General features: G+C 38.9%; 5 protein-coding genes across 6 annotated transcripts; 3 read left to right on the top strand and 2 right to left on the bottom strand.

The window, feature by feature from the left end:
* Window positions 1–744: 744 nt before the first annotated feature.
* Window positions 745–9611, bottom strand: LOC141643799 (uncharacterized). 2 transcript variants are annotated; one of them, XM_074453108.1, is made up of 15 exons: window positions 9176–9611; window positions 5215–5309; window positions 5002–5115; window positions 4534–4638; window positions 4142–4213; window positions 3250–3362; window positions 3000–3158; window positions 2803–2871; window positions 2558–2642; window positions 2194–2265; window positions 2011–2111; window positions 1656–1773; window positions 1512–1571; window positions 1271–1381; window positions 745–1127 (listed from the first exon to the last, which is right to left on the bottom strand). In XM_074453108.1, exons 1-15 carry the CDS (start codon window positions 9270–9272, stop codon window positions 1023–1025), a joined length of 1476 nt encoding a protein of 491 aa, XP_074309209.1. In that variant the 5' UTR covers window positions 9273–9611; the 3' UTR covers window positions 745–1022. The 2 variants fall into 2 exon arrangements, with proteins under 2 accessions (XP_074309209.1, XP_074309208.1); XM_074453107.1 differs by lacking the exon at window positions 9176–9611 and adding an exon at window positions 6415–6697.
* A 721-nt stretch (window positions 9612–10332) lies between these two features.
* Window positions 10333–11943, top strand: LOC141643797 (protein COFACTOR ASSEMBLY OF COMPLEX C SUBUNIT B CCB1, chloroplastic). The gene is made up of 4 exons (XM_074453105.1): window positions 10333–10801; window positions 10894–11018; window positions 11311–11463; window positions 11562–11943. The coding sequence occupies exons 1-4, from the start codon at window positions 10475–10477 to the stop codon at window positions 11749–11751; spliced, it is 795 nt and encodes a 264-aa protein (XP_074309206.1). The 5' UTR covers window positions 10333–10474; the 3' UTR covers window positions 11752–11943.
* A 317-nt stretch (window positions 11944–12260) lies between these two features.
* On the bottom strand, window positions 12261–15630 carry LOC141643798 (cytochrome b-c1 complex subunit Rieske-4, mitochondrial-like). Its single transcript, XM_074453106.1, has 2 exons — window positions 15224–15630; window positions 12261–13168 (listed from the first exon to the last, which is right to left on the bottom strand). The coding sequence occupies exons 1-2, from the start codon at window positions 15372–15374 to the stop codon at window positions 12525–12527; spliced, it is 795 nt and encodes a 264-aa protein (XP_074309207.1). The 5' UTR covers window positions 15375–15630; the 3' UTR covers window positions 12261–12524.
* Window positions 15631–16623: 993 nt separating this feature from the next.
* Window positions 16624–17984, top strand: LOC141641796 (protein FAR1-RELATED SEQUENCE 4-like). The gene is made up of 2 exons (XM_074450444.1): window positions 16624–16697; window positions 17162–17984. The coding sequence occupies exons 1-2, from the start codon at window positions 16624–16626 to the stop codon at window positions 17982–17984; spliced, it is 897 nt and encodes a 298-aa protein (XP_074306545.1).
* Window positions 17985–18148: 164 nt separating this feature from the next.
* LOC141641795 (uncharacterized) lies at window positions 18149–19804 on the top strand. Its single transcript, XM_074450443.1, has one exon. It carries the CDS (start codon window positions 18149–18151, stop codon window positions 19802–19804), a length of 1656 nt encoding a protein of 551 aa, XP_074306544.1.
* The last annotated feature ends 3875 nt before the right edge of the window (window positions 19805–23679 follow it).

Raw genomic sequence — 23679 nt, 5'->3', positions numbered from 1 at the left:
CTTTACAAAAAACAATTCATGGGATTATCCAAAAGCGTGGGTTTTCTGTTTTAATTTTGCCCAAGACATTTTTTCATTAGTTTTTGCAATAATTTAGTCTATAGGTGTAAGAATCATGGAGACTAGCATATTAAATGTGTATGACCGTCTATGTGTCGGATTTGAGTTGGATCAATAGAAATCAGTTAAAATATGGCCGGTAAATACGAGCAACAAAATAAATATCGGGTTTATAAAACGGAATGGAGTCAAATGAACATGTTTGGCCTCAATTCTCAAAAATGAGTTTTTGTTTTTCAAGTTTAATTTTTCAAAAAGTGTTTTTCAAAAGCAGAAACAACAAATAGTTGCAACTATTTCTATGGGCAAAAATATGGATTTTTAGCTTTTGAGAAATTTTGTTTAACTTTTAGAAAACTATGTGTTTGGCCAAAAAATGTTTTTGAGTCCAAAAACACTTTTACAAACTAGGCCAAACACAGCAAAAAAAATTCAGAAAACAGTTGCTAATATTTTTAATCTCTTCATCCCAATACTTGTGCAGTTGTACTCTACTGAATACTGATAAAGGGCATCTTGAATATAAGCAGGTTTCTCAACTGATGATTTGTAGTGCTAAGTACCAGGCCGGCCTGGATATCGGATCAGCGTGGTTTTGGACCGACGACACAGAGCTAATTATCGTTGTTCTGCTAATATCCTGTTACTATATGTAAACCTTGAAAATTTGAAAGACATGCTGTGTTTTTCTGAACAGCAGAACAACTGCAACATTGATTTAGATTTCGTTACACTATTCTTATTTACATTCAACTATTCTATAATCACACCGAGTTGATACAATCATAATGCTATACGAGCATGTCATATAAGGCTAGCTGATGTCCTCAAGATCCACTGGTGACTATTAAACTCTTAGTCGTCTGTGGAAATTTTCCGAGAAGGTGTTCCAATAATCACTTGCTTGAAGATGAAACAACTTCCTCAAACCAAATGCCCTCTGAATAAAAGAAGCATGATCTTCACTGAGAACCTTGATTTGCTTTAGTCACAACTTCCTCCGTGGTGGTGCCGATTATATCATTAGCCTTCGTCACATCCACACATTTGTATCTTTGATTTTCATCCTATGTTCAACAATAAAGTAAGTTATAAACCCGCAGACTAATTTTCACTTTCTCAAAAGTTACAGTAAATTTCTCGATTCTTTCATAAAATTTCATGTAAAACTTTTTACATCATTAGGGAATAGTTGGAGAAGTAAATTTACCTTAGAAACAAGGCCTAGCTTCTCTAGTTTAGCAACGGCATCGTCTACATCAAAATTACAGTTCTCCTTGAACTCCTCAAGGATTAACTCCTCACATTTTCTGTCAAGATCCTGTTTCAAAATCCAATATTTGCAGATCAAGCCAGAATAAGTAAATTTTGACGCCTTGGTCTTCTTAACCGAGTTAGTGCAATGACGTAAACATACTAGGTACGCAGAGCAACAAAGATGGCGGTGTTACCTGGCTGGTGAAGCTACCATATATCATCAGCACAAAGAAAGAAATAATTACTTCTTTCACCTGCAAAAAACAACCCCTTCCAATGTCGATCAATTCTGTTCATTTGTATTGAGATGCGAGCAGTTGATACAGTTACCGACTTACTTCCTGCTGAATCACATCATCACACAAGTGTAGCAGTGTGCCTCTTCCACTGTCGAGTTGTTTATCATACATTGACCTTGTGATTAAGTTCTGATAATCTTTCAAATTTTTGTCAAACCTGAGTAATTACGAAATGTCAGATGACAGTCCACGTAAAAGACCTAGAAACTCTCGGAGTCACCTTCCAAGGTAAAAGAATAACGTAAAAACTTCGTCTGTTATCACATTTACATGACAGAACCATTAAATCTAGGTTCTGACACCACAACCAGTTTATACAAGTTTTTGAAATTTTTCATAGCTCTAAAATGAGGGTTCTGATACCACAATCATTACAGAGGAAGAAGTACTTAACGTGAAATATGTCTTGGCACAATATCCAACAACGCCAGAACCGATAGTTGCTAAAACTTTTATATTAGCTTTGGCCTTGGCAAGCTGAGTTATGATAGTCAACTGTAACAAAAGCAGAATGTATTCATATGAGCAGGATTAAAGACACGACGGCGGTAATTTATAGAACTAAAATGAGGCTTACCAGTCCAATGGCAGCTGAAGCTAGAAACTTAACCCAGTCTAGTGGAGTCAGTCCAGGATTTTTCTTTTCAGGCTACACGAAAAAGGTTAATCCATCAGTCGGCTAACGAGAAAAACAATCTTCCTGTTCAGCAAAAGCATGCAAGAGAATGTTGTTTGATTACATCAAGCAACACCACCTTAGTCTCTAAAATGATTTGAGCCACGAAAGGATTGGATGCGGATTTCATACCCATATGCCATATCCTTCAGTGTTTTTCAGTTACGTGTGTGGCCCCAGAAGTGACGACTAAAATTATACCATAGACGAAATGAACGAGGAATGACCACAAAGAAAGAAACTAGAGAGTAATATATAAACGCACAAGAACTATCTCCATATCAGCCATTGGAATGTTCTTGAAGTGTTTCACATAAATTGCCCTGCCGTCTCCCTCACTCGCCTGTAACCTGCAGAGGTTCTATTTGTAAGAAGTTAAAAGAAACCGGTTTTGAAAATTTTGCTGAAGTATGTGCAAAAACTGTCAAAACAATATGCATACTATCTAGTAGGATATGACTCGTAATTATCAACGTGAGGCTAAAAAGGGAAATAACGACAAGGAATTACCGGTACACAATGATGATCCTCTCGAAGGTTGGCTCTTGAATTGTTGTTTTGCTGATCAACTGGCCTAAACTGAATAAAAACAGTATTTCAGAAACTCAAATCACAAGTTATAATAAGTTAATCTGCAATGAAAGAAAACGGAGAAAACAATGTCTATGAGCCTGAAAAGGATTCAGATCAAGAGCTCCATTTTTAACCTTAGCTTCATGTTTTGTATTCGAATCCTTTCAATGAACAAGTCCTGCTCATCCCCATCATCATCTTCCTCCTCTTCATAAGCGAAGGCTGATCCTGTAGGCTGCTCCCCGTCTATCACATACTTTGCTCTTCTCTTTCTTGCAAAGAATCTTCGTAGGCTGCATCACAAACATCCAGGCAAAGCAATTTTGAAGGAATACACAATAATATAAGTCATAAAGTAAACTTACGACAGTTAACTTAACTTACCCGGTTAATCTCAACAAGCCTTGCCAAATACGTGAAATAATAGCATCAATTTTCCAGGTGATAAAGTATTCTGTCATTTGATCCAGTCCAAAACCCCGACGAAAGATTATGTACTGCAATTATCAGAATGCACAAATGAAATTTACTGGAAATAAAGGAAGGGTGTTGTATACTGCACAATTCCACCATCAAGTCTCGAACCAAGATTTAACACCACTGTTGGATGTATGCAGCCTCACCTATGTGCTGAAAGTCTGAAACAAAATGGGTAGTTGTTTCCAGAATCCCGATGACACATGATGATATTTGCGACAAGAATTGCAAATATATTCTGTTGAATGTTTAGTCAAGTCCAATCATATTTACCTTTATGACTTAATGCCTTGCTAAGATCTTCCCTACAAGTAGCACAGGACGCAGCAGTGCAGGAATGCATTAGGTGGCGGATGTTCAGGTATCTATGACACGTTTAATGCTATTGCGATGGTCTCTTTCACCCTTAAAACTTTTGGGCTCATTTTTTTCCGTGAAGTAACAAGACTGATTTAACCCCTTGGAATGACTTGTGTTCAAGACACATTTGAAACGACTAACTCCAGCGTTTGTCATTCAGAAGCTAAACAGTGAGATTCGAGAGAAAAACCGTTTACAGCACAAATAAGATGAATTCCAGAAGGTTAAAGCTGTGATAACGAATCAGCTGGCATGTAATCAGTTAACTAACTACTTACAGAGTATTACCTAATTTGCATTTTCAGGGTTAAAAAGGGATATAAATGATGATAGAACAATTGTCGATGATGATTATGACGATGAAAGTATATCAAAGCTTATGAAGCAAGTATTTGGAGCCTTGGACACTAGATCGCAACAAAGGGGATCATAAGTTTACCTGATCAGCAAAATACGGAAGATGATCGCGAGGATTCTTAGCAAAATATCGTCTTAGAAGCACTGAGTCAAGCTGCAACGAGTAAAAGGAAAGAACACGGCAATTAGAAAGCGTGAAGGGTACAAAACAGCGGATGAAGTATTTCTTCAGTCATGCAGAGGAATCCCAAGAATGAAATGCAGTCTTTACTTAAATAGTAACTAATCACAACAGGACTCTGTTGATTATTTCGACATTCAGGGTTTTTGCACATTTTGAAATGCTTGGGGTTAACATGCAAATACTTGCAAACGTTTGGGGTGTATTTGCCACTTTCGCACTGGCAAGAATTGGGATTTTCAGCTATTCGCACATATGAAACTGACGCAAATGTAAGTTTTAACATCACAAACCTTAGCTTCATCAACTTTGATAGGAAGATTTACACAATACGTGCCAGAAAGCGCTACTTCAATCTCCTGATTCGACACTATCTTGAAATTGCTCTTCTCCATCATCTACGAGTACAAAAATGGAAAAGTCGTACTGTCAGGAAACAAACACGATTCTTAGTATCTTGGATTCTTGGCACAACAATCAAGCACGACATGGTATCCACTATGGTATAACTACGGTATTCTTAATGGTATGACTATAAGAGCTCCTTGCAACATAGGATCAAAGAAGAAACTCCTATAAAGAAACTACTTTTATTTAAGGAGTCGATAACAATGGCGACCCAAGGAACTCTAATGAGAACTAACTGAACTAGAAAGCAACAAAGCGGATTCCCTAAACTATTGTGTTTGGCTGTTCGCCAATAAGCGTAACTGCACAAGTAAAAGCACTTCCTCCCAGAGATATAGGGCCATATACTGTACCTGAAAAAGATACCCAACGAACTTCTGCTCAAGTTCATTGATTTCTTCCTCTGACAGATCCCGTTCTTCCAGCTTACGAGCCCCCATAACAGGTTCGAAAAGGTTGTACAAATGCTGTACCAAAATAAGGCACATATAAACACATTTCTGTCAAACAAGGAGCTAAACAGTCTGATAAGTGTTGTAAAAAGAACGCGATATTCATGCCATTACCATCATCTCTTCGAATTGTACAAGATACCAAGCTCGAATAGTGTACTCGACTCTCTTGCAGAATGTATAAAATTCCTGCTTGTCTGAACTATTATCTGCAATACAGTGACATTACAAAATCATGCACATACCAATCAAAATGATTAAATCATGAACTAATTAAGTTACTAATTGTAATTTCTTCAAGGTGTTTCAACAAATACACAAACTAACAAAATTCGAACTAATTTGACTTTGTTAACGGACCCTCCAAGAAAGAGAGTTGACTCATGTCCATAAGCCCCGATGGGGAACTAACGTACTATCCTAAAACTAATTGTCAATAGGAGTCGACAACCTCACCTCCTCTATTTCATTTATCTTGGAATGTTTTAAGGAAACATGGTAAAATAACAATTTTACGCGTTTATTGTGAACAATGTAATTGTGATGGACAACGTACTCCCTCCTATTCTTAGCGTTCTTCCCATATTATTTGGGCACAACTCTTCGGAAAAAAAAAAAAAGAAGAGGGTGTTGAAAAGTCAACTCTTCTGAAAATGAGAAGAACACGATGAAAATTCCCTTTTAAGGAAAGCGGGAAGAACACTATGAAGGGGAGAGAGTAATAGCTAAGGGGCGATATTGAATGTTCACTATTTTTCTTTACTAGTCGATCAGGGTTACCTAATTCGCTCGTCCCCCCTCCGAATTGTGAATTAATTCGAACGAATTAATTCGCAATTCATTTTCATCTTAATTCGTCCCAATTCGCGAATTATTCATTTGGTATTTATAAGCGAATTATATGATTATGTCTTTAAAAACCAAAAAAATCGGAAAAATTGAAGTATGACAAATACCCTTATTTTGAAGTTTGAACTTTGAAGCCAAGACAACGATTTGATTTGATTATCAGATTTAGCTTTAATTTGATTTTGATTTACATTTGGAAGATGATTTTTTTAGCTTTGTTGATATAAAAGGATAATCCTTTTGCGAATTGGATTCGACGAATTACCGAATTTTAAAATAATGTAATTCGCCAGCGAATTGAATTCGCTAAATTGAGCGAATCGCGAATTAGAATTAAGAAAGCGAATCGAACGAATTGCGAATCCGGTAACCCTGTAGTCGATAAATGGAGCAGTATCACGGAAATTATACCAAAATGGTGTATTCAAAAATGGGATGACAATATTTCTAAAAATTCAAATATACCAATGAGCTTTGCTAATCCATGAATTAATGTAAACTTCTCTATGGAAATGACTGATTCGCGATGCAATCGAATTATCTCGTTCTTCTTGTTACCCATTTCCTCAGTACACTCAATATCCTCTCCATTTGTTTCACTTTCTAAGAAATGAACGTCCATTACCTTTTCAATGGTCCGGACTAAGTCTGGACCCGATTGAGTGGTTATAAATTTACTTAAGAATAAAAAAGGTTAATAAGCGGAAATGAACAAAAAAGGAAACGAAGAGGATCCTTTCCCCCACGAAATGCAACAAAAGTCACAATAATGTAAGATGGAACTAATCTGCTTCAAAAGGAGGAAAAAACAAAAAGGGAAGAGCAAACAAATTGATAAAACAAGAACAAGAAAGAAAGAAAATGTGATTGACAAAATGAACCGTGGAATTCAAATAGAACTAGGAGGAGGAATAATGGATGCAGACTACGGAGTGGTATACAATAAAATATTAAAATGGGTATTGACTTGCTGTAAACAAAGTAAATACGAGTGATTTTTTATTTGTCTAATGTCAGCTTATAATTTTTTTTTTTTTTTTTTTTTTTTTTTTATAATTTATAAAAGACTTGAGTTATAAATGACTCAGTTATAATAAATGACTCAGTTATAATTCGTACCTACTAAGACCGTTTAATTTACGGAAAATTCACGTGGTACCCTCAAACTTCGCCATTTTGTACATGGTACCCAACTTTTTAAGTTTGTGCACATGTTATCCTTGAGATTTGATTTTGAAGCACAACGTACCCTTTTTATCGTTTTTAAAATTTTCAATTGAGCATAAATCATAGACCAGACATCGGAATTGACTAATTTTTTTTTTCAAATTAATTATCTCTCCGCGATCTATAGATTGATCAAACGAAAATGGTCATTCGAAAATTTAAGATCGAAAATATGGTTGATTTGAGATTTTCGTTTAAAAAAAACCCTATAAAATGTCAGTCGTCAATTTTTTTTTCTCAAATCGTAGATTATGAGGAGATAATCATTTCAGGAAAAAAAATTGTCCGATTCTGAATTCCGGTCTAGGAGTTATGCGCAATTGAGTTTTTTTATAGCGACAAAAATGGCATGTTGTACATGAAAACCAAACATGGAGGGTATCATGTACATAAACTTAAAAAGTTGGGTACCACGTGCAAAATGGCAAAATTCGAGGGTACCACGTGAATTTTCCGTTTAATTTATAGTGTTTTAAATAACTGATTAAAACAGAAGTGAAAATGAAAGAAAGTTATGATTAAGTTTAGACTTAGATTGTCTAAGCCACCTTTAAGTTTATAATAACCTTCGTCCCGAATTCCGATTAATAGTTATCTAGTATTGTTTTGGTACAAGGACCAACAAAACAAAGGGTGATTTTGGACCAAAAAAAATACACAACTCACTTGAATAGTTGCATATAAGAGATAACATATACAAACAACTACGGAGTATCAAAATGAAAATAGATAAGTATTGACAATATACTTACAAGTGAAAATAGTTAAATAGATAACTTTACACCCGGATGAAGGGAGTAACTGATTTTCTTACAAAACACTCCCCGAGTCCCGGTCATTTGTTTGCCTATTTTATTTTGGGTGTCTCAATCATTTGTTTGCCTTTCTATTTTTAGAGTGTTTTTAATGGATAATTGAATCCTCCACACTCAAATAAGCCACTTGTTGTCTAATAATTAACCTCCTCCTCTTTTCTTGGTCTTTGTGTTAAACCAAAGACGAACAAATGATTCCGATGGAGGAAGTAAGTGTTAATAGTAGGTAGTAAGGGTGGACATTTGTTCGATAGGAGACCTAGACAAAAGTGCGGGTTGACACGACCCACACTAGCCTGGCTCGGGCTCACTCATTCCCAGCCTACAGGGGCCGGTCTGTGAGGCTCATCACCCTATTTGCCGAACTAGGCTGCCACCACATCTCTAGTCCGGTCCGACTCAACCTGCCCACCATCAACCCGTGGTGTGGGCTCAAGTCTTCTCCACCCCAGCCCTACCCAACCCAGTCAACCCGGTCCACTGTCCAGGTCTAGTGAGAGGGGATAGTGGTGCTCGAAATTTAGATGAGGTTGGGTCATTTTTTTTCGAGTAAGTGTTATGTATAACCGTTGTAAATTACTCCCTCCTATTCTAGATAAACCTCCCTATTCATGGGGGGCACTAGAATTAAGGAGAGGGAATAATATAAGGTAAAGTATTGTAGTGGTGATTAAAATAAGTATTGTTGTGGGGTAAGTTGATTAAAATAAGTATTGTTGTGGGGGTGGGGTGGGTATTGTTGTGGGGTAAGGTGATTAAAATAAGTATAAAACTTTACTAAATAAGGAAATAGGGAAGGTATTGTGAATAGATGAAAAAAGAAATAGGGAAGTTTATGTAGAATAGGAGGGAGTACAATAGATGAGTGAAGGTGGTTTAAATGGTTTTACAATTACAATCGTTAACCCACAACTAGATCAATTTGCAAAGGTTTGTTTTAGCTTAACTAAAGGTTTCGTGTTTGAGCCTTGGGAAAGTGAGAATATAGCAGGTTAAAACTCATGAGGGAGAGCTTTATGGTCCTACCCGACTAGAATCCGGACTAAACCGGATGGTTACAACAGTTATAAATGAAACATTTGCTGATGTTCACTATTAATCGTTACTAGTGGATAAATGGAGAGTATCGCGAAAATTATACAAAATTGGGATGAAAATATTTATGTTGTAAGAATTAAACATACCAATGAGGTTTGCTAATCCATGAATCAACTTAGGCTTGATAATGGGAATGACAGATTCGCGATCCAATTGAATGATTTCTTTCTTCTTCTTACCCATTTCTTCAAATCACCCAATTCAACAATCTTCACACCCAAAATGCAACAAAAATCATAGCCCTGAAACACAATAATTTGACTCAAATTGGGAAAAACAAAAAACAAGAAAGAAAGAAAAGGTGAAAGAATGAACGAACCATGATAAAAGATGGAAAATGGAAGGCAAAGAGAGAGAGTAGGAGGGATAATGGACGGTATTCAATAAAAACCATTGTTGTTTAGAACTGAGCAAACTGTGAATTTTTTTGGGGGAGGGCTTTTTGCACTTGAGGCTATTTATAGGTTTTGGAGGTCTTTTGGTCAAAGAGAGTCCTAATTGTTTCGCAAATTCTTATTTGTGACGGTTGTTGTGTGTTTTCTATTTTGTGTTTTCAATTATACATTGTGTTTTGATTACGTTATTTCTTTTTTTGGTGTAGACCATCCGGTTTAATCCGGATTCGAGTCGGGTAGGACCACTAAGATGGTAAAGCTCGAACACGAGACCTCTGGTTAAGCTAGAACAACTCATTGCCAGTTGATCTAAGTGCTCATGGGTAATACATCATCTCTCTGAAATGGGTGGTTATAAACTTATAATTTTATATCTAGATATTTCATCATACCATTGTTGGTTTATAATACTCGAATTGTTTCTTTTTTTGTTCTAAAAAGAACTTTATATGGCCGGTTTTTTATGCTGACATGATTTGAAAATCATAAGTAACATCTTGTATGTCTTTAACAATTAAGCTAGTTGACATTTGTCAGTTTTATTTTATCTATGATAACCGAGTTTATTTTATTAAAAGGGGGGTTATGAAGATTTTTTATTTATGAATTTTTTTTTTCCTTAAGAAATAGGTGGTGATTAGGATTTAAGAGTATGGGTGAGCATTTATTGCGCGAGGGGATAACGGTGATCAGAACGGTGGATGAAATTCAATTAGTTATTTTACCCGAGAGAGCGAAATTGATTTGAATAAAGTTAAATTGAACCGAGTCAAAACTGAACTTAAGTTTGAAAAAAAGGCACCAAAATGTTCTAGTATAATTTACTCGAGGATGATACACCTCGTTCCGCTCCAATAACATCCCTTGGTAAAAGTTGTCTACTTGTCTTATCCCTTACCTCCCACAATCCCCCACACAAACAACTCCACATTACACCATAACTATTCACTCACTCACCTTCACCTCTTTCCTTCACTTCAATCTCCAACAATGGCAGCCAACCTTCTCTCCCCTCCAAATCCACTCTCTTCATTTTCTTCCATTTCCATCTTAAACCCCAGAAAACTCCATCTCCATCAACTTCATACTACAATTAAACCCAAAAACATACCAATTTCAGCTTCACTCCAACAAATTGATATAACAACACAATTAGCATCTAATTTATCAGATAATCTTCACCAAAATGCTAATTCATTACTGTTAATGACTGAAAGTGTTGGATATTCACCTGCTAGTTATTATACTTCTTTGGGTCTCTTTGTTATCTCTGTTCCTGGCCTTTGGTCTCTCATTAAACGCTCCGTTAAATCTAAGGTATCCGTTTTCGTTGTTATTCTCTGTGAAGAGTATTTTAATCAAAGTTTAAACAGACGGTCTTATACGAGAATTTTGTAAATGAAATGCAGGTGGTGAAAAAAACATTTGTGGAAGGAGAAGAGAAGATGAAGACACCAAATCAAGTAGCAGGGGAAATTCTATCCTTTTTTACTCGAAACAATTTTGTGGTGTCTGATAGAGGAGAGACTATCACGTATGTTGCCTTCTTTTTGTGGACTATGTTTTCTCACATATTATGTTGATAATGTCTTATTATTAAAGACTCGAAGAGGTCTTAGCCTAGCGGTCAAAACTGACCTAACCTGACAATAGGTCACAAATTCGTATCCCATGAGCTAATAAAGAGAGTATGAGAATCTCCTGCAAACACAAATGAGACGGTTTTATATGTAAGATTAACCCATTATTAGTGAGGAACCCGGGGTATGAAATATATGTATAAATTAGGAGACGGTATTGAGTTGAGACCTCGTGGGAATGTGCAGATTTGAAGGAATCATGATACCAAGCAGAGGGCAAGCAGCATTACTGACATTCTGTACTTGTATAAGCTTAGCAAGTGTGGGTCTAGTGCTTACCATCACTTTCCCAGATGTCGGCAACAATTGGTTTTGGATCACTGCTCTCAGTCCTCTCGCGTAAGTCTCGTCTCACCCTTTCATGGCTACACTCACTTGACCTATGTCTGCCACTAACATTTTCCGCTTCCATTTCCTCGCCTACTCTTGGGACACAGTGGAGCGTATTACTGGAAGCGCGCCTCAAGAAAGGAACAGATCAAGGTGAAAATGATTGTCGGAGAAGATGGGAAACTGTCTGAGATCGTAGTTCAGGGAGACGATGTGCAAGTAGAGCAATTAAGGAAAGAACTCCAGCTTAATGAGAAGGGCATGGTTTATGTTAAAGGACTCTTTGAAAGATCATAAAGTACTACAGATAGAGAGACCTTTACCTCTTGCAAATTTTGTACTACTCTTCAGGAATTATCGCTGTAAAAAGAGACTTACAATACTGCATTTCGGAAACTTTTCATGTGGCTGTAGAGTTTCTGTAGTTCTGTAAGTAGTAAGTACATCAACAATGTCAGCACACAATTTTGGCGTGTGGAAACGCAAAAATACTAGAATCATTCCATAACTGTATATTGCTCGCAAATGAACAGCAAATGTCAGCTAGATTTGCGGTAAAATACCAGGGGTCTTAAAACAACCTTGTCGAAAATCTGTCATCGTCAAAACCATCGTCTCCTTTTACACCTTGGAAAGAAGAGATCCGTGGAACCAGAGAAAAAAGTCATACAACATTATGTGGTTCAGAGGAGCCGACCCCTTACGAATTTTGACAGGGAAGTTTACTAGAAAATAGAAATAACTAATAAGGTGTCAAATGACCCTTGTTCACAATTAAAAAAAAAAGCAATACAACTTGGTGCAGATAAAAAAATGCATGCTGCAATAAAATTACCGGCAAATTATTCTGAGTCAAGATAGCAGTATAGCACTGCGAGTTAAAAAGTTACAAACTCAAAATTACCCAAGCATTTTCTTTGGCATGCTAAAAGGTAAAAACAAAATATATTTGAAGATGTTGCAGAAAATGTGACTGAACCCTTTCAAGAACCAAGAAGAACAAAAAATAAGAGAAAAAAAAATTCTAGATATCGCCATTGTCATTTTGAGTATAATCCCCAAATCACTCATTAACCAATGAGCAACTTGTTGTCCTCTAAAAATTTGTATGTAGGTACCTCAAGGTTGAGAGGAGCCGGCCCCTTACGAATTCTACCGGATATATCATAATGAGAACCATGACAAGGACAAAACCATCCCTGAAAGTCCCCAGCATTTGGGAGAGGAATGCAACCTAAGTGAGTGCAGACACCAATCACAATTAGCCACTCAGGGTCCTGAACCCTATCGGCATCTGGCTGTGGGTCCCGGAGGGAAGAAATGTCAACGCTGTTTGCCAGCTTAATGTCATCTTCAGTTCTGCGCCGTATGAACACAGGCTTTCCACGCCACTTGACTGTCACGGTACTGCCAGGCTCGATGCTAGACAAATCAACCTCAAGTGATGCAAGTGCGAGGACATCTTTGCTGGCAGACATGCTCAGCACAAACTTGAGGACAAGCAACCGGACAAGGGAAGCATAAACAAATCTCCCACCAGTGAGAACAAAGTAAGCAAAGGCTCTCTTGCTGGGATCACCAGGAGGGTATCGCTCATGGTTGTATTCATCATAAGTTATTTTTGCGGAGGGGTTCTTGATGGCCGCTATAGTAGCTGGGACATCTGAAGTCCAGCCGTGTTCATCTTTAGGGATAAGATGCTCAGTAGCAAAGCCTGCAATGGAGGTCCAGTCCAAGAGATTTAAGCACCGAGTATTAGTTTCCCTATCATTTATACTTCCAATTATTCACATGTGTGTTGCTCATCGTAAGATGAAAACATTGAATAAATTACACTACACAAACATTTCTAAAAATACATCAGAATGCCCTAAAGAAGACAATAATTTATTAGAACCATGAGATGAAGGCTTCAATTCGCTAGGTAAATCCCCCTGTTTTTAGCTACAGAAGCACACCTATCCAATGAACTATGATTGGCAGAACAGTATCAAAACCAAAGCTTTCTGATAACAAATCTTTTTATTTTCTATATGTAGTATATCAGTACGGTGGTACTAAAGGTACTAAAGGTACAGCAATCAGGAACGGCAACCTGCTTTAAATCTGGTAAAAACTTCCAGTCAAGGCTCACATCGTGTTTGAATACGAAAATAGTAAGGAAAGGGAGGAAAGAGGGAACGACCGAAGGAGAGAGGGGAAATGATGTAGGCTTGTTTTAATACAATTTCCCTCAAAATTTTCCTGTGTTGGAGGCATTTTGATGTGCCTAGGGGAGAGAACATGGATATATCTTGATAACTAACTTCTACAAACCACAAAAGATCGCAGCTGTGCATACCACTTAAAATTGCCATACAGAGACATAGGTGTTGTTTGGCCTAGTTTATGTGAAATAGCTTTTACTTTCTAGAATGAGTTTTTTCATAAACTACTTTTTGAAAAAGTTGTGGTTGTTTGGCTTAACTTTTGTAAAAGTAGTTTATTAACAAATTGATGTGTTTGGCCTGCTACTGCTTTTTAGTTTCCATAATCCTAAGAGTTTTTGGGAGGAGTAGAAGCAGAAGCATCAATTTGGTGCTTCTGTTTCTAGTAGCTTTTTATTAACTTCTGACTTTTCAAAAGTAGTTTTTTATCTCCCTAAATTATAGTGTTTGGCTCAGCTTCTACTTTTACAATTAGAAAAGCACTTAGAAAGCTTGGCCAAACACCCCCATAATCCGTGGTCTCAAAAGCCAACAAAAAACGCATCTTTGACAATAAATTAAAAGTATGGGGGCATGTAAATCAATCAAGACAAACCACAACATCATAGCTTCCGAGTCCAGTCATCAACTAATGGCCAATAAAACAAGTGTGCACATTATAGACTCAACAATGCAAGCAAATTTTGCAGTGACATTATAATAAGCAAATTCATAGCTTTTACAATGACATCATGAACATCATGTTAATTAAGTTCATTCATCCATAGCCTTTGCAATGACATTATAAGCGATTGAAATGAACCGCACATGAACAATCATCTCAACTACAAACGTCGCAAGATTGAATATTTATATTATTCTATCTTATGACATCCCCATCCTAAATATCAAGTTCAAACAAAAAGAAAATGTATTTCCAAAACTCATGTTACTCTTAAAACTCTAAAAGGGCTCAAGCGTATAGTGAGGTTAGGGGTTGGATTATGATAAAAGTGTCGAGAATTTCTTCATGGCATGTTCGGGAAACTAAAATTGCTATTAATTCTAAAAATTAAGACATTTCAAGTGTTTGGAAAACCTCATAATTTGGAATTAAAATCAAACACAATCCATTTTATACCTCAGAGTAGTGATTTCAATTTCAATGGACCATTAGTATCTCCTATTTTAGATTTGCGACCCGCCCACCTAATTCCAATTCCCTGAGTTTCCCAACAACATTGAGGAATTGAAATTCGAAATTGAATTTCACATTATCTCCAAACAGGTTTATGAAATTGGATTTAAAATTGAACCAGAACACTTTAATTTCTACGATTGAATCATGCAAAATGAAATCAATTCCCCATTTCCAATCACTACCTCAAACGATTCCTAATTCACAATGAAAAAGCGCGCAGATTCAGCAAAATCAAGACGGAAACTTTCTAAAGATCTCATAACAAACAATATCAGCGCAATCAACAAACCAAGTCATCAACTTTAAACAAAACAAACCAAATCAAAACCAACAAAATTAACAAACCAATTAATAAACTTAATCGAACAAAATGAACCCTAACCTCGGCGAGAGAGATAAAAAGGGGTAAATTTGGGCTCATCATCGCTGCGGTCGGAAAAGGGAGGCTTTGAAACGACGGTGGATGTAGTGGCGGCGGAAAGCCGTGATGGTGAGGAGAGAGAAGAGAGCCGCCGTGCTGCCACCCTCAGCATTGTAGATGATTTGATAGGTACGGCGATATTACGGTGGTTGTTCTCTTGTTACGGTGGTTGTGGCGGCGGAGATGAGAGACGTATTAGATTGTTTTAAGTCTGGCTTTAATAAGGTGGGAAATGCGTTAATGGGGGAGTTTGGGTTGATTTGAGAGTTTTGTGAGGGTCTCCATGTAATTATAGATCCGTCAAACTAATCCGACTCCGTAAGAGAGTTGAGGCTAGAATCGATAAGGTTGATCCGAATCCTAAATATGACGTAATATTGAAATAGCCCAAGCTTTTCTATGTTGTCTAAAAAAGCCCAAGCTTTTCTAGACAATCAAACTCAAAACTCTCTCTCCTATATTTCCATCATCTTAGGGAGCGTTTGATTGGAGTTTGGGGGTCTATGAGAAAGGAAATGGGAAAAGAAAATAAAGTTATTGATGTTCTTTGTTGATTTTTGTTTGACACAAACAAAATGAATGAAATTCTATTCCTTGTCCCTCAATCTATCTAATTTCTTACCCCTCACCTCCTCAAGGTATGAGATTTCATTACCCTTGTTACCCTTCAACCACTTTATTCACCTATCACCACACCAGCCACCACCAAAGCACCACCATGACGCCATCGCCAGTCAGCCACCCCACCTAAACCACCACTTGCACACCAAAATAAACCACAACCCACTCCCTAAGTACCTCCAGACCGCCGGCAGCCCACTGTCCACCCCACTGCCCCAGCCCGCAGGAACACCACAAGATCCTAGTGTTTTTGGGGGTAGAGCGACTACGGCAAGTGGACGACAGTGTTAGGTGGGGCGACACGATGAGGTCTCAACAGTGGGTGGAGAGACGGTGGTTGCAGTCATTTTTTAGTAGATAAGTAGTTGTTTGTGGTGGTGTGTGTTAGTGGTAGAAGTGAGAGCAGGTGGACCATTGTTTTTGGGGGCTGATTTATATCGACGACGTTTTAGTAAATATCGACGACGTTTTTCATAAAAAAGACGATGAATGCCCTTTTGACTTTATCTCTCTAAAAAAAATTCTCTCAAATTCAACTAAATAAAAAACAAAAAACAACAACAACAACAACAACAATTAACAATATGTCGGATCTCGATTCAACGGTATGTAAACAACTTAATCATTTGCTTAATTTTTCAATTTTTTTTTGCGCATCGTTCATTCTATTCGATAGTTGAATTAATTGACGTATTAACTTAATAGTAGCGAATGTTAGAATTTGTTGCGTAATCTGAAAAATGTCCCCGAAAGATGAACCATGGCCAAAGTTGGAAACCAACGTTGGACCACGGTCCAAACGTTGGAAACCAACGTTTGCCACGGACCAAACATTGATTTCCAACGTTTGGCCATGGTCCAACATTGGATTTCAACGTTTGGCCATGGTCCAACGTTGGATTTCAATGTTTGGCGTGGGTCAAACGTTGGAATTCAATGTTTGGCCGTGGTCAAACGTTGGATTTCGTTGTTTGGGCGTGGTCAAATGTTGATTTTCATTGTTTGGCCGCGGATTAAAGTTGGTTTTCGTTGTTCGTCCGCGGTTGATCGATGGAAAGTAATGTTTTGCCGCGGTCGTTTATTGAGTCTCGTTGGAATTCAATGTTTTAGGCATGAATTACTCGTTTTTACATGTTTTTCTTTCGTTTTACGCAACTTATGTTGTTTATTAATCCTTTTTATTGTCTTACTATAGTCCTTATTGCTTGTAACAAGAATCGTGGGAGGATTTTGGCGAGAATCCAATTGATTACAACCCGTTGTTCGAGACTACTATAGATTTCAAACGCGTGACGATGCTTTCAATTGGGCTCGAAAAATCGCATTCGAGAATGGGTTTGCTTTGGTTAAAGCAAATAACGGAGCTAAAAATAGGAAAAAGAACGGGTTGTTGGCAAGTTATTTTCGGTGTAAAAGACATGGTAAACCAAAAGAAACGGACGATCTTGAAAAGCCAAGGAGGTCGCAGAAGTGTTCATGCAAGTTTCGTATTCGTGCCGTTCAAAATTTCGTGTCTAAAAATGATAAAGAGGCGGTGGTGTGGAACATTCTAACCTCCGAGGGTGGTGGACTACACAACCACAACGTAGCCGTTTATAAGGACGGGGATCGGCACTTTGCGGGATTGGACGCGGAAGAGAAGGCATATGTTAGGCAACAAACATTGGCCGGGGTTCAACCGAGGGATATTAAAAATGGTCTTCATTTGAGATCCCCCGATAAACCTCAACCGTCAAGCACTCAACTGTATAATGAAACAAGGAAAATTAAGAAAGAAGAAATGGGTGAAAGAAACACCGCTCGAAATGTTGGCTCTAGCGGTGGCGTGAAATACGTCCACTTCTACGAGATTGATTCCGAGGAGTCAAAAGCGTTGACTCACATTTTCATGGCTCATCCTGAAGCGATTAAGTTGTCCCGGGCTTATCCTTATGTGGTCCTCATGGATTCGACTTATAAAACCAACATTTACCAGAATCCACTCATTGAGATGGTTGGTGTGACACCCACGGGATCGTCCTTCTTAATTGCATGTGCGATGATTCCTTCCGAGTCCGACGTGAATTACAAGTGGTCATTGAGAAAGTTAGTGCGATTTTAGATGCCACCGGAGTTGCGTCCCTGTTTGTATTTGTCACCGACCGGGAATTGGGTTTAATCGGCGCTCTTGAGCAAGTATTTCCCAGGCCGAGCATTTCTTTGTGTAGATGGCATGTGAACAAAGCCGTCAATGCAAGAGCCTTGACAACATTCAAAACTGAAAGTATGAGGAAATTTGTCATCTCAAATGATGAAGATGGTTGGTTTAGGGTGATCAATTCAACCACCGAGGAATCGTTTCAGCGTGCGTGGCAGTGTTTCCAACGTAAGTGGCCACAAATGGAGGATTATGTACGGACAACTTGGGGTCAACACGCAGGGAAGTTCGTTTTATGCTATACAAACGAGGTCTTACATTTTGGTAACACGGCAACTTCCCGTGTTGAGTCAGCACATTCTCTATTGAAGGCTTGGTTGAAGTCAAAGCATCTCACACTTGACTCCATGTGGTCCCGTATCCACGGCATGCTTGAAAGTCAACACTCGAAGATTAAGAAAGAACTCGAAGATGAAATGAGCAAACCTAGGAGAACATCTCGTACTTTCTCCTTATTGCAAGGAAACGTGTCTACTAAGGCCATAGAGTTAATGGAGAAAGAACTTACTAGAGGCCTTGGTTTGGGTATCGGATTGAATGATCGATGCCGACACGTGATGCGAACGACTCATGGATTACCTTGTGCATGCAATTTGGTATCTTTGCACGGAAAAGGTAGGAGGGTCCATCTCGAGGATATTCATGTGTTTTGGAAGACATTGGTGTATGATATTCCTCAACAAATGTCGAAAAATGACGGTGATTTATGGGATGAATTAGCGAATGATATGAGGCACAGTGACCCGGTTAAACTAAGGGCGGCCGTAGACTTGTTGCGTGATTTCCAGCACCCGGAGGACCAAGAGATTTTGCCACCCCCTATTAATGAGCACCCGAAAGGTCGTCCAAGAGGTTCAACCACTAGAAACAGGTCGGGTTTTGAGCATGCAGAAAGGAAGTTCGGGACACCAAGTACTCACTGTTCAACAAATGCAGAGGTTCAACAAAGAATTGGTGATTTCGAATCAGGAACTCCCGGTGCTCCTTTGGGAAGGAACTTTACCATTGGCTTTATATCAACATGGGTCAAACGGTGGGGTATACCTGAGGTTTTGTGGGGCCACTTCGATGGTTGGGTGGATGTTGGAGATGACGGTCATTGTGGATTCCGGGTAATATCGCACGCCCAGCGAGGCCGAGAGACAGATTATATAGTTATGCGGGAATGGTGTTCGAGGGAGATGAGGACCGACTCTATCTACGCAGAGTTATATGGAGGTTTTCTATCACCACTCAGCGGTATGTCAGGGTTAGATTTAGCACTTCGACGAGTTGAGTTTTTTCAGCAGATTTGGTGTGGGCAGGACCATTGGATGTGTAGCGACGATTTGCTAGTTTTTGCAACGATGTTCAACTGGACGATATGTGTGATTGGTCATACACTGCGAGACGGGAAGAATGTTTGGGAAGGAAGTTGCAAAACTATCATGCCATTGAAGACCCGAGTTGAAGGCCGAGTACCGTGTGGTATTTTGTGGTTTGTCCTACATCATAGCCATTGGATGCGGTTGCATTCTAGCAGCCCCCTTGAGAGTCTCCCTATGCCGCCACTTGATCCCGCTTGGTTGACCTTCCGAGATCCCAGTGTCGTTCACCTAGAGACTTTGTACCAACATAACATTGAGATTTGGCAAGCGTTCATGTTAGAAACTCCGAGAACACGTCGTAGAAGTCAGGTCTCTGATAGTGCGACAGTTATCTCAGTTAGTAGTTGTTCGCATTGAAAAAACTATTAAGTTCACTTGTGTAATGTAATATATTAATGAAACTCGAAATTTCCTCTTTCAAACATATCACTTGCTCTTTCATGGCTTTTCCACTTGATGAGTATTCAAAAATAACCGTTATAATTCAAATGTTACCGTTATAATTCAAAATCACCGTTATAATTCAAATGTTACCGTTATAATTCAAAATCACCGTTATAATTCAAATGTTACCGTTATAATTCAAAATCACCGTTATAATTCAAATGTTACCGTTATAATTCAAAATCACCGTTATAATTCAAATGTTATCGTTATAATTCAAATGTTACCGTTATAATTCAAAATCACCGTTATAATTTATGTTTTAAGTGGTTTATGTTTTAATCATATTTTAAGTGCTTTATGTAATGTCGTTGTATTTCAATTAATGAATGTTTTAATTAAATTATGTTTAAAGTCATTTAATTAAATATCGATGCATTTACTTAAATACCGTCTCCAAACAATAATAAAAATAAAACATAAAAATTATCCATACAAAGATACTAAAAAAACCATACAAACATCATCCAAACATACATAATCCAACGAAATAGAAAAACATAAGAATATAAAAAGAAACTAGTCATCATACACGTCTGCATAGTAAGGACGCATCCCCGCAAACAAATCCTCTAGAGTCTCTCTCTCGGTCTCCTCATCATCTTGCTGGAAGACATTCTTCAACTTACGACTAACAGCTAGGGCGACTTCCGGCTCCTCATGAAACTCGACAGACCGAAAATGGACGCGGTGTGAGGGGGGATAAAGGTAGGGGTGTGAATGCTCTGCATACCAAGACATGTATCCCTTAGTACACTAGAAAGGCAAATATGCTTTCTTTGACAGGTTTCGGAGGTGTATGATGGATATCTCGGACATCCATGTCCTATCGGGCTCTTGCCCGAAGTCCAACCTGTAAGGCGCGTTCGCGGGCCGATACTCATTCACCGCAATAGGCATCGAGACCGGACATCCCGACGGTACCCAAATCGACGCGCATGCACCGATCCGGCTGGTACGGCTCTACTATATCAAGATGTCTGATAAAACCCGAGTAAAGCGATACTCTGCAAGCTCCCTGAGGACGGTTCCCGTAAGGCAACCATCGGACATGCTCTGCCCTAAGATCGTCCAAAGTATGACGATACAACTGAAAAGTACGAGACTCGCCCTTACTCCGAGGCAAGTTGGCCCAAGCCTCAACAAGAGGACGGTCCTCAAAAAGAATCCAAAGACCGGGTCGGAACCTGGGAAAGTACTCGTATATCCACGCCGGAGTAACGGTAGACACCCACTAACACCAAAGATTATCTCGGCGCGATGCTATCCCTAGTTGTCGGTACAAGTAAGCCAAACAAGCCGCACCCCAAGCATATGAACCAACCTGCTCAAGACTATCAAACAAGGGCAACAACTGAGCGGACACCCTATCACCACTCTTATCCATGAAAAGAGTCTGACCCAGTAACATCAAGAGGTAAGCCCGTAACGAGTCATGCTCGTTCCCTAGGTAAACAACCTGCCTCAACTCCGATGTTAGTATACCGCCATTCTTGTAGAGCGGTGGTACAACATCGGACTCAGGAAATCCATAAAACCTCGCAATCTTGCCCCGCAAACCACTGTCATCATCCTCGCCCGAACCGCCACAAGAACCCGATCACCACTAACAGTATCCCAAGAATATCTTTGGACATCATGGAGCATGATACTAATCTCTCCAAAAGGCATATGGAAAGTGTTAGTATCCGGGTGCCACCTCTCGATAAAAGCACTAAGGAGGTTATCATCTAGACCGGTGGTAAAACACTCCTTCAAAACCCCAAGCCCGCTCGCCTGTACCCTAGCTGCAACACCCTCAGTGAGAACCATGTTCCTAATCTCCCTCGCAGCTTTCGGCCTCTCGTAGAGCTTGATCCACGACCTCATATTCTCCAGGTTAGGGTCCGACCAACTACTGAACGCAACGTGACCACCAAAACTCCGTAGGGTGCTAATGTTCCTAGGACCACCAGGAACGGGCTCTCTCAAGATCCAAGAACTATCCTTCCTCGGCCTCCTCGACCTATCGGTGCTAGAGGACTCTCTAACACTCGAATAACGTCCACTCCTATCCCGACCCAACTTCGGACTCAACACTCTCGGCGGTGCGGGGTTCGGTTGGACCACATACTCTCCAAAGATCCTCATCCTCCTCCCGGAACCGTCATCCGACGGCTCATCATCTCTATCATCATCGGTAACTACCAAAGAACCTCCCGAGACCTCGCCTCCTCCGACTCGCTAACGACGTGACCGGGAGTAGGCATCATAACCATACCGGCGTCTCTCGAAGTGGGGGTGGCTGCTTGTGGGCACAGCAACTCGCAAACGACGCTGAGCCCGTAACATAACGCCCAGCGGTACGGTCGTGTATGTTAGGCGGAGGCGGAGCGTTCATGATTGCCTTTCCTCTCTCATTTCGATCTGCCATCTGCATTAGGAAATTGGAAGTTGTTAGAAAACACGTTAATCGACTAAATATCATATAAAGTAACAAAAATCGGCAAATAATAGCATAAAACACGGTTTTTTTAAAAAAAAATTAATTTACCGCGGACTAACAAAACAAACCCCTTCTTTGACCGCGGTTGAACAAAAAAATCCCTTAGTTGACGGTGGCTAAACATTTTTTTTTTTTTTTTACCGCGGGCAAACATTTTTTTTTTTTTTAACCGCGGCCAAACAACGAAAATGGATGTTTGACCACGGCCAAACAATTTTTTCCAACGTTTGACCACGGTCAAACGTGAGAATTAAACGTTTGACCGCGGCCAAACCTCCAAATCCCACGTTCAGCCCACAGTGAACGTTGCTTTCCAACGTTCAACCCACGGCCAACAACCATTTCCAACGTTTGGCCGTGGTTTCGCCCTTAAAACCGTTCAAATTCACTCACAATCCGATTAACAACAACAAATTTCGACTCAAAAATCAATCCCAATCAACTATATTTCGCAAACAACATATAACAATACCAAAATTTACATAATAACAACTAATTAACATGAATTTTAATAGAAAAACTAACAAATTCTAAACTAATTCAATTAATTTTAATAAAAAGCTAACACATTGCCTAATTTACTAACTAATTCAATTCTAAAACAAAATCCAATCAATTTAATCGATTAACAATAACAATAAAGGAAAGAAAACTATTTAATTTCATAGTTTAATTCAATTACTTTCAATTTTCTAAACTAATTTAACCAAAAAAAAAAAAAAACGCCACTTACCTTTTTGTATGTAGCAAACCGGCGGCGCGGGGTGTGGTGTCGGCGGGCGTAGGGCCGTGGTGGTAGCAAAGTAGGTGGGTGGTTGGTGGTTGCATGGGGGGTGTGGTAGTGGTGTTGGTGGAAGGTTGATTTTTAGTTGTTTTGAGTTAGAGAGAATAAAGAGAGAATTGGTGAAAGGTTAGTGAGATAGTAGGGGCATTGTCGTCTTTTTTTTAAAAAACGTCGTCGACGTTTACTAAAACGTCGTCGATATTAACGAATCCGGTTGTTTTTTTTTCTTAATGTAACCAAACAACTACTTAGGCTCTGTTTGGCATGGCATTTCAGGTACCTGATTTGATCAAAGTAGCTTATTTGACCAAAATTTCAGGTACCTTATTTTTTTGTGAGCGTTTGGCAAGTAGCTTATTTAACCAAATAAGCTACCTGAAATGAAATGCTACTTAGAGTAGCATTTGAGATTTCAGGTACTTGATTTGGTTTGATTTTCCGTTTTTACCCTTTAAATCTTTACTATTAAATAATTATCATATCTTTTTACGTCATTTCATCAAAATCAGTTACCTTTTC

The sequence above is a fragment of the Silene latifolia genome, chromosome 2 (genome assembly GCF_048544455.1).
Source record: "Silene latifolia isolate original U9 population chromosome 2, ASM4854445v1, whole genome shotgun sequence".
Taxonomy (NCBI): Eukaryota; Viridiplantae; Streptophyta; class Magnoliopsida; order Caryophyllales; family Caryophyllaceae; genus Silene; species Silene latifolia.
The sequence above is the reverse complement of the archived record's forward strand: the minus strand, read 5'-3'. Positions and strand labels throughout refer to the sequence as shown.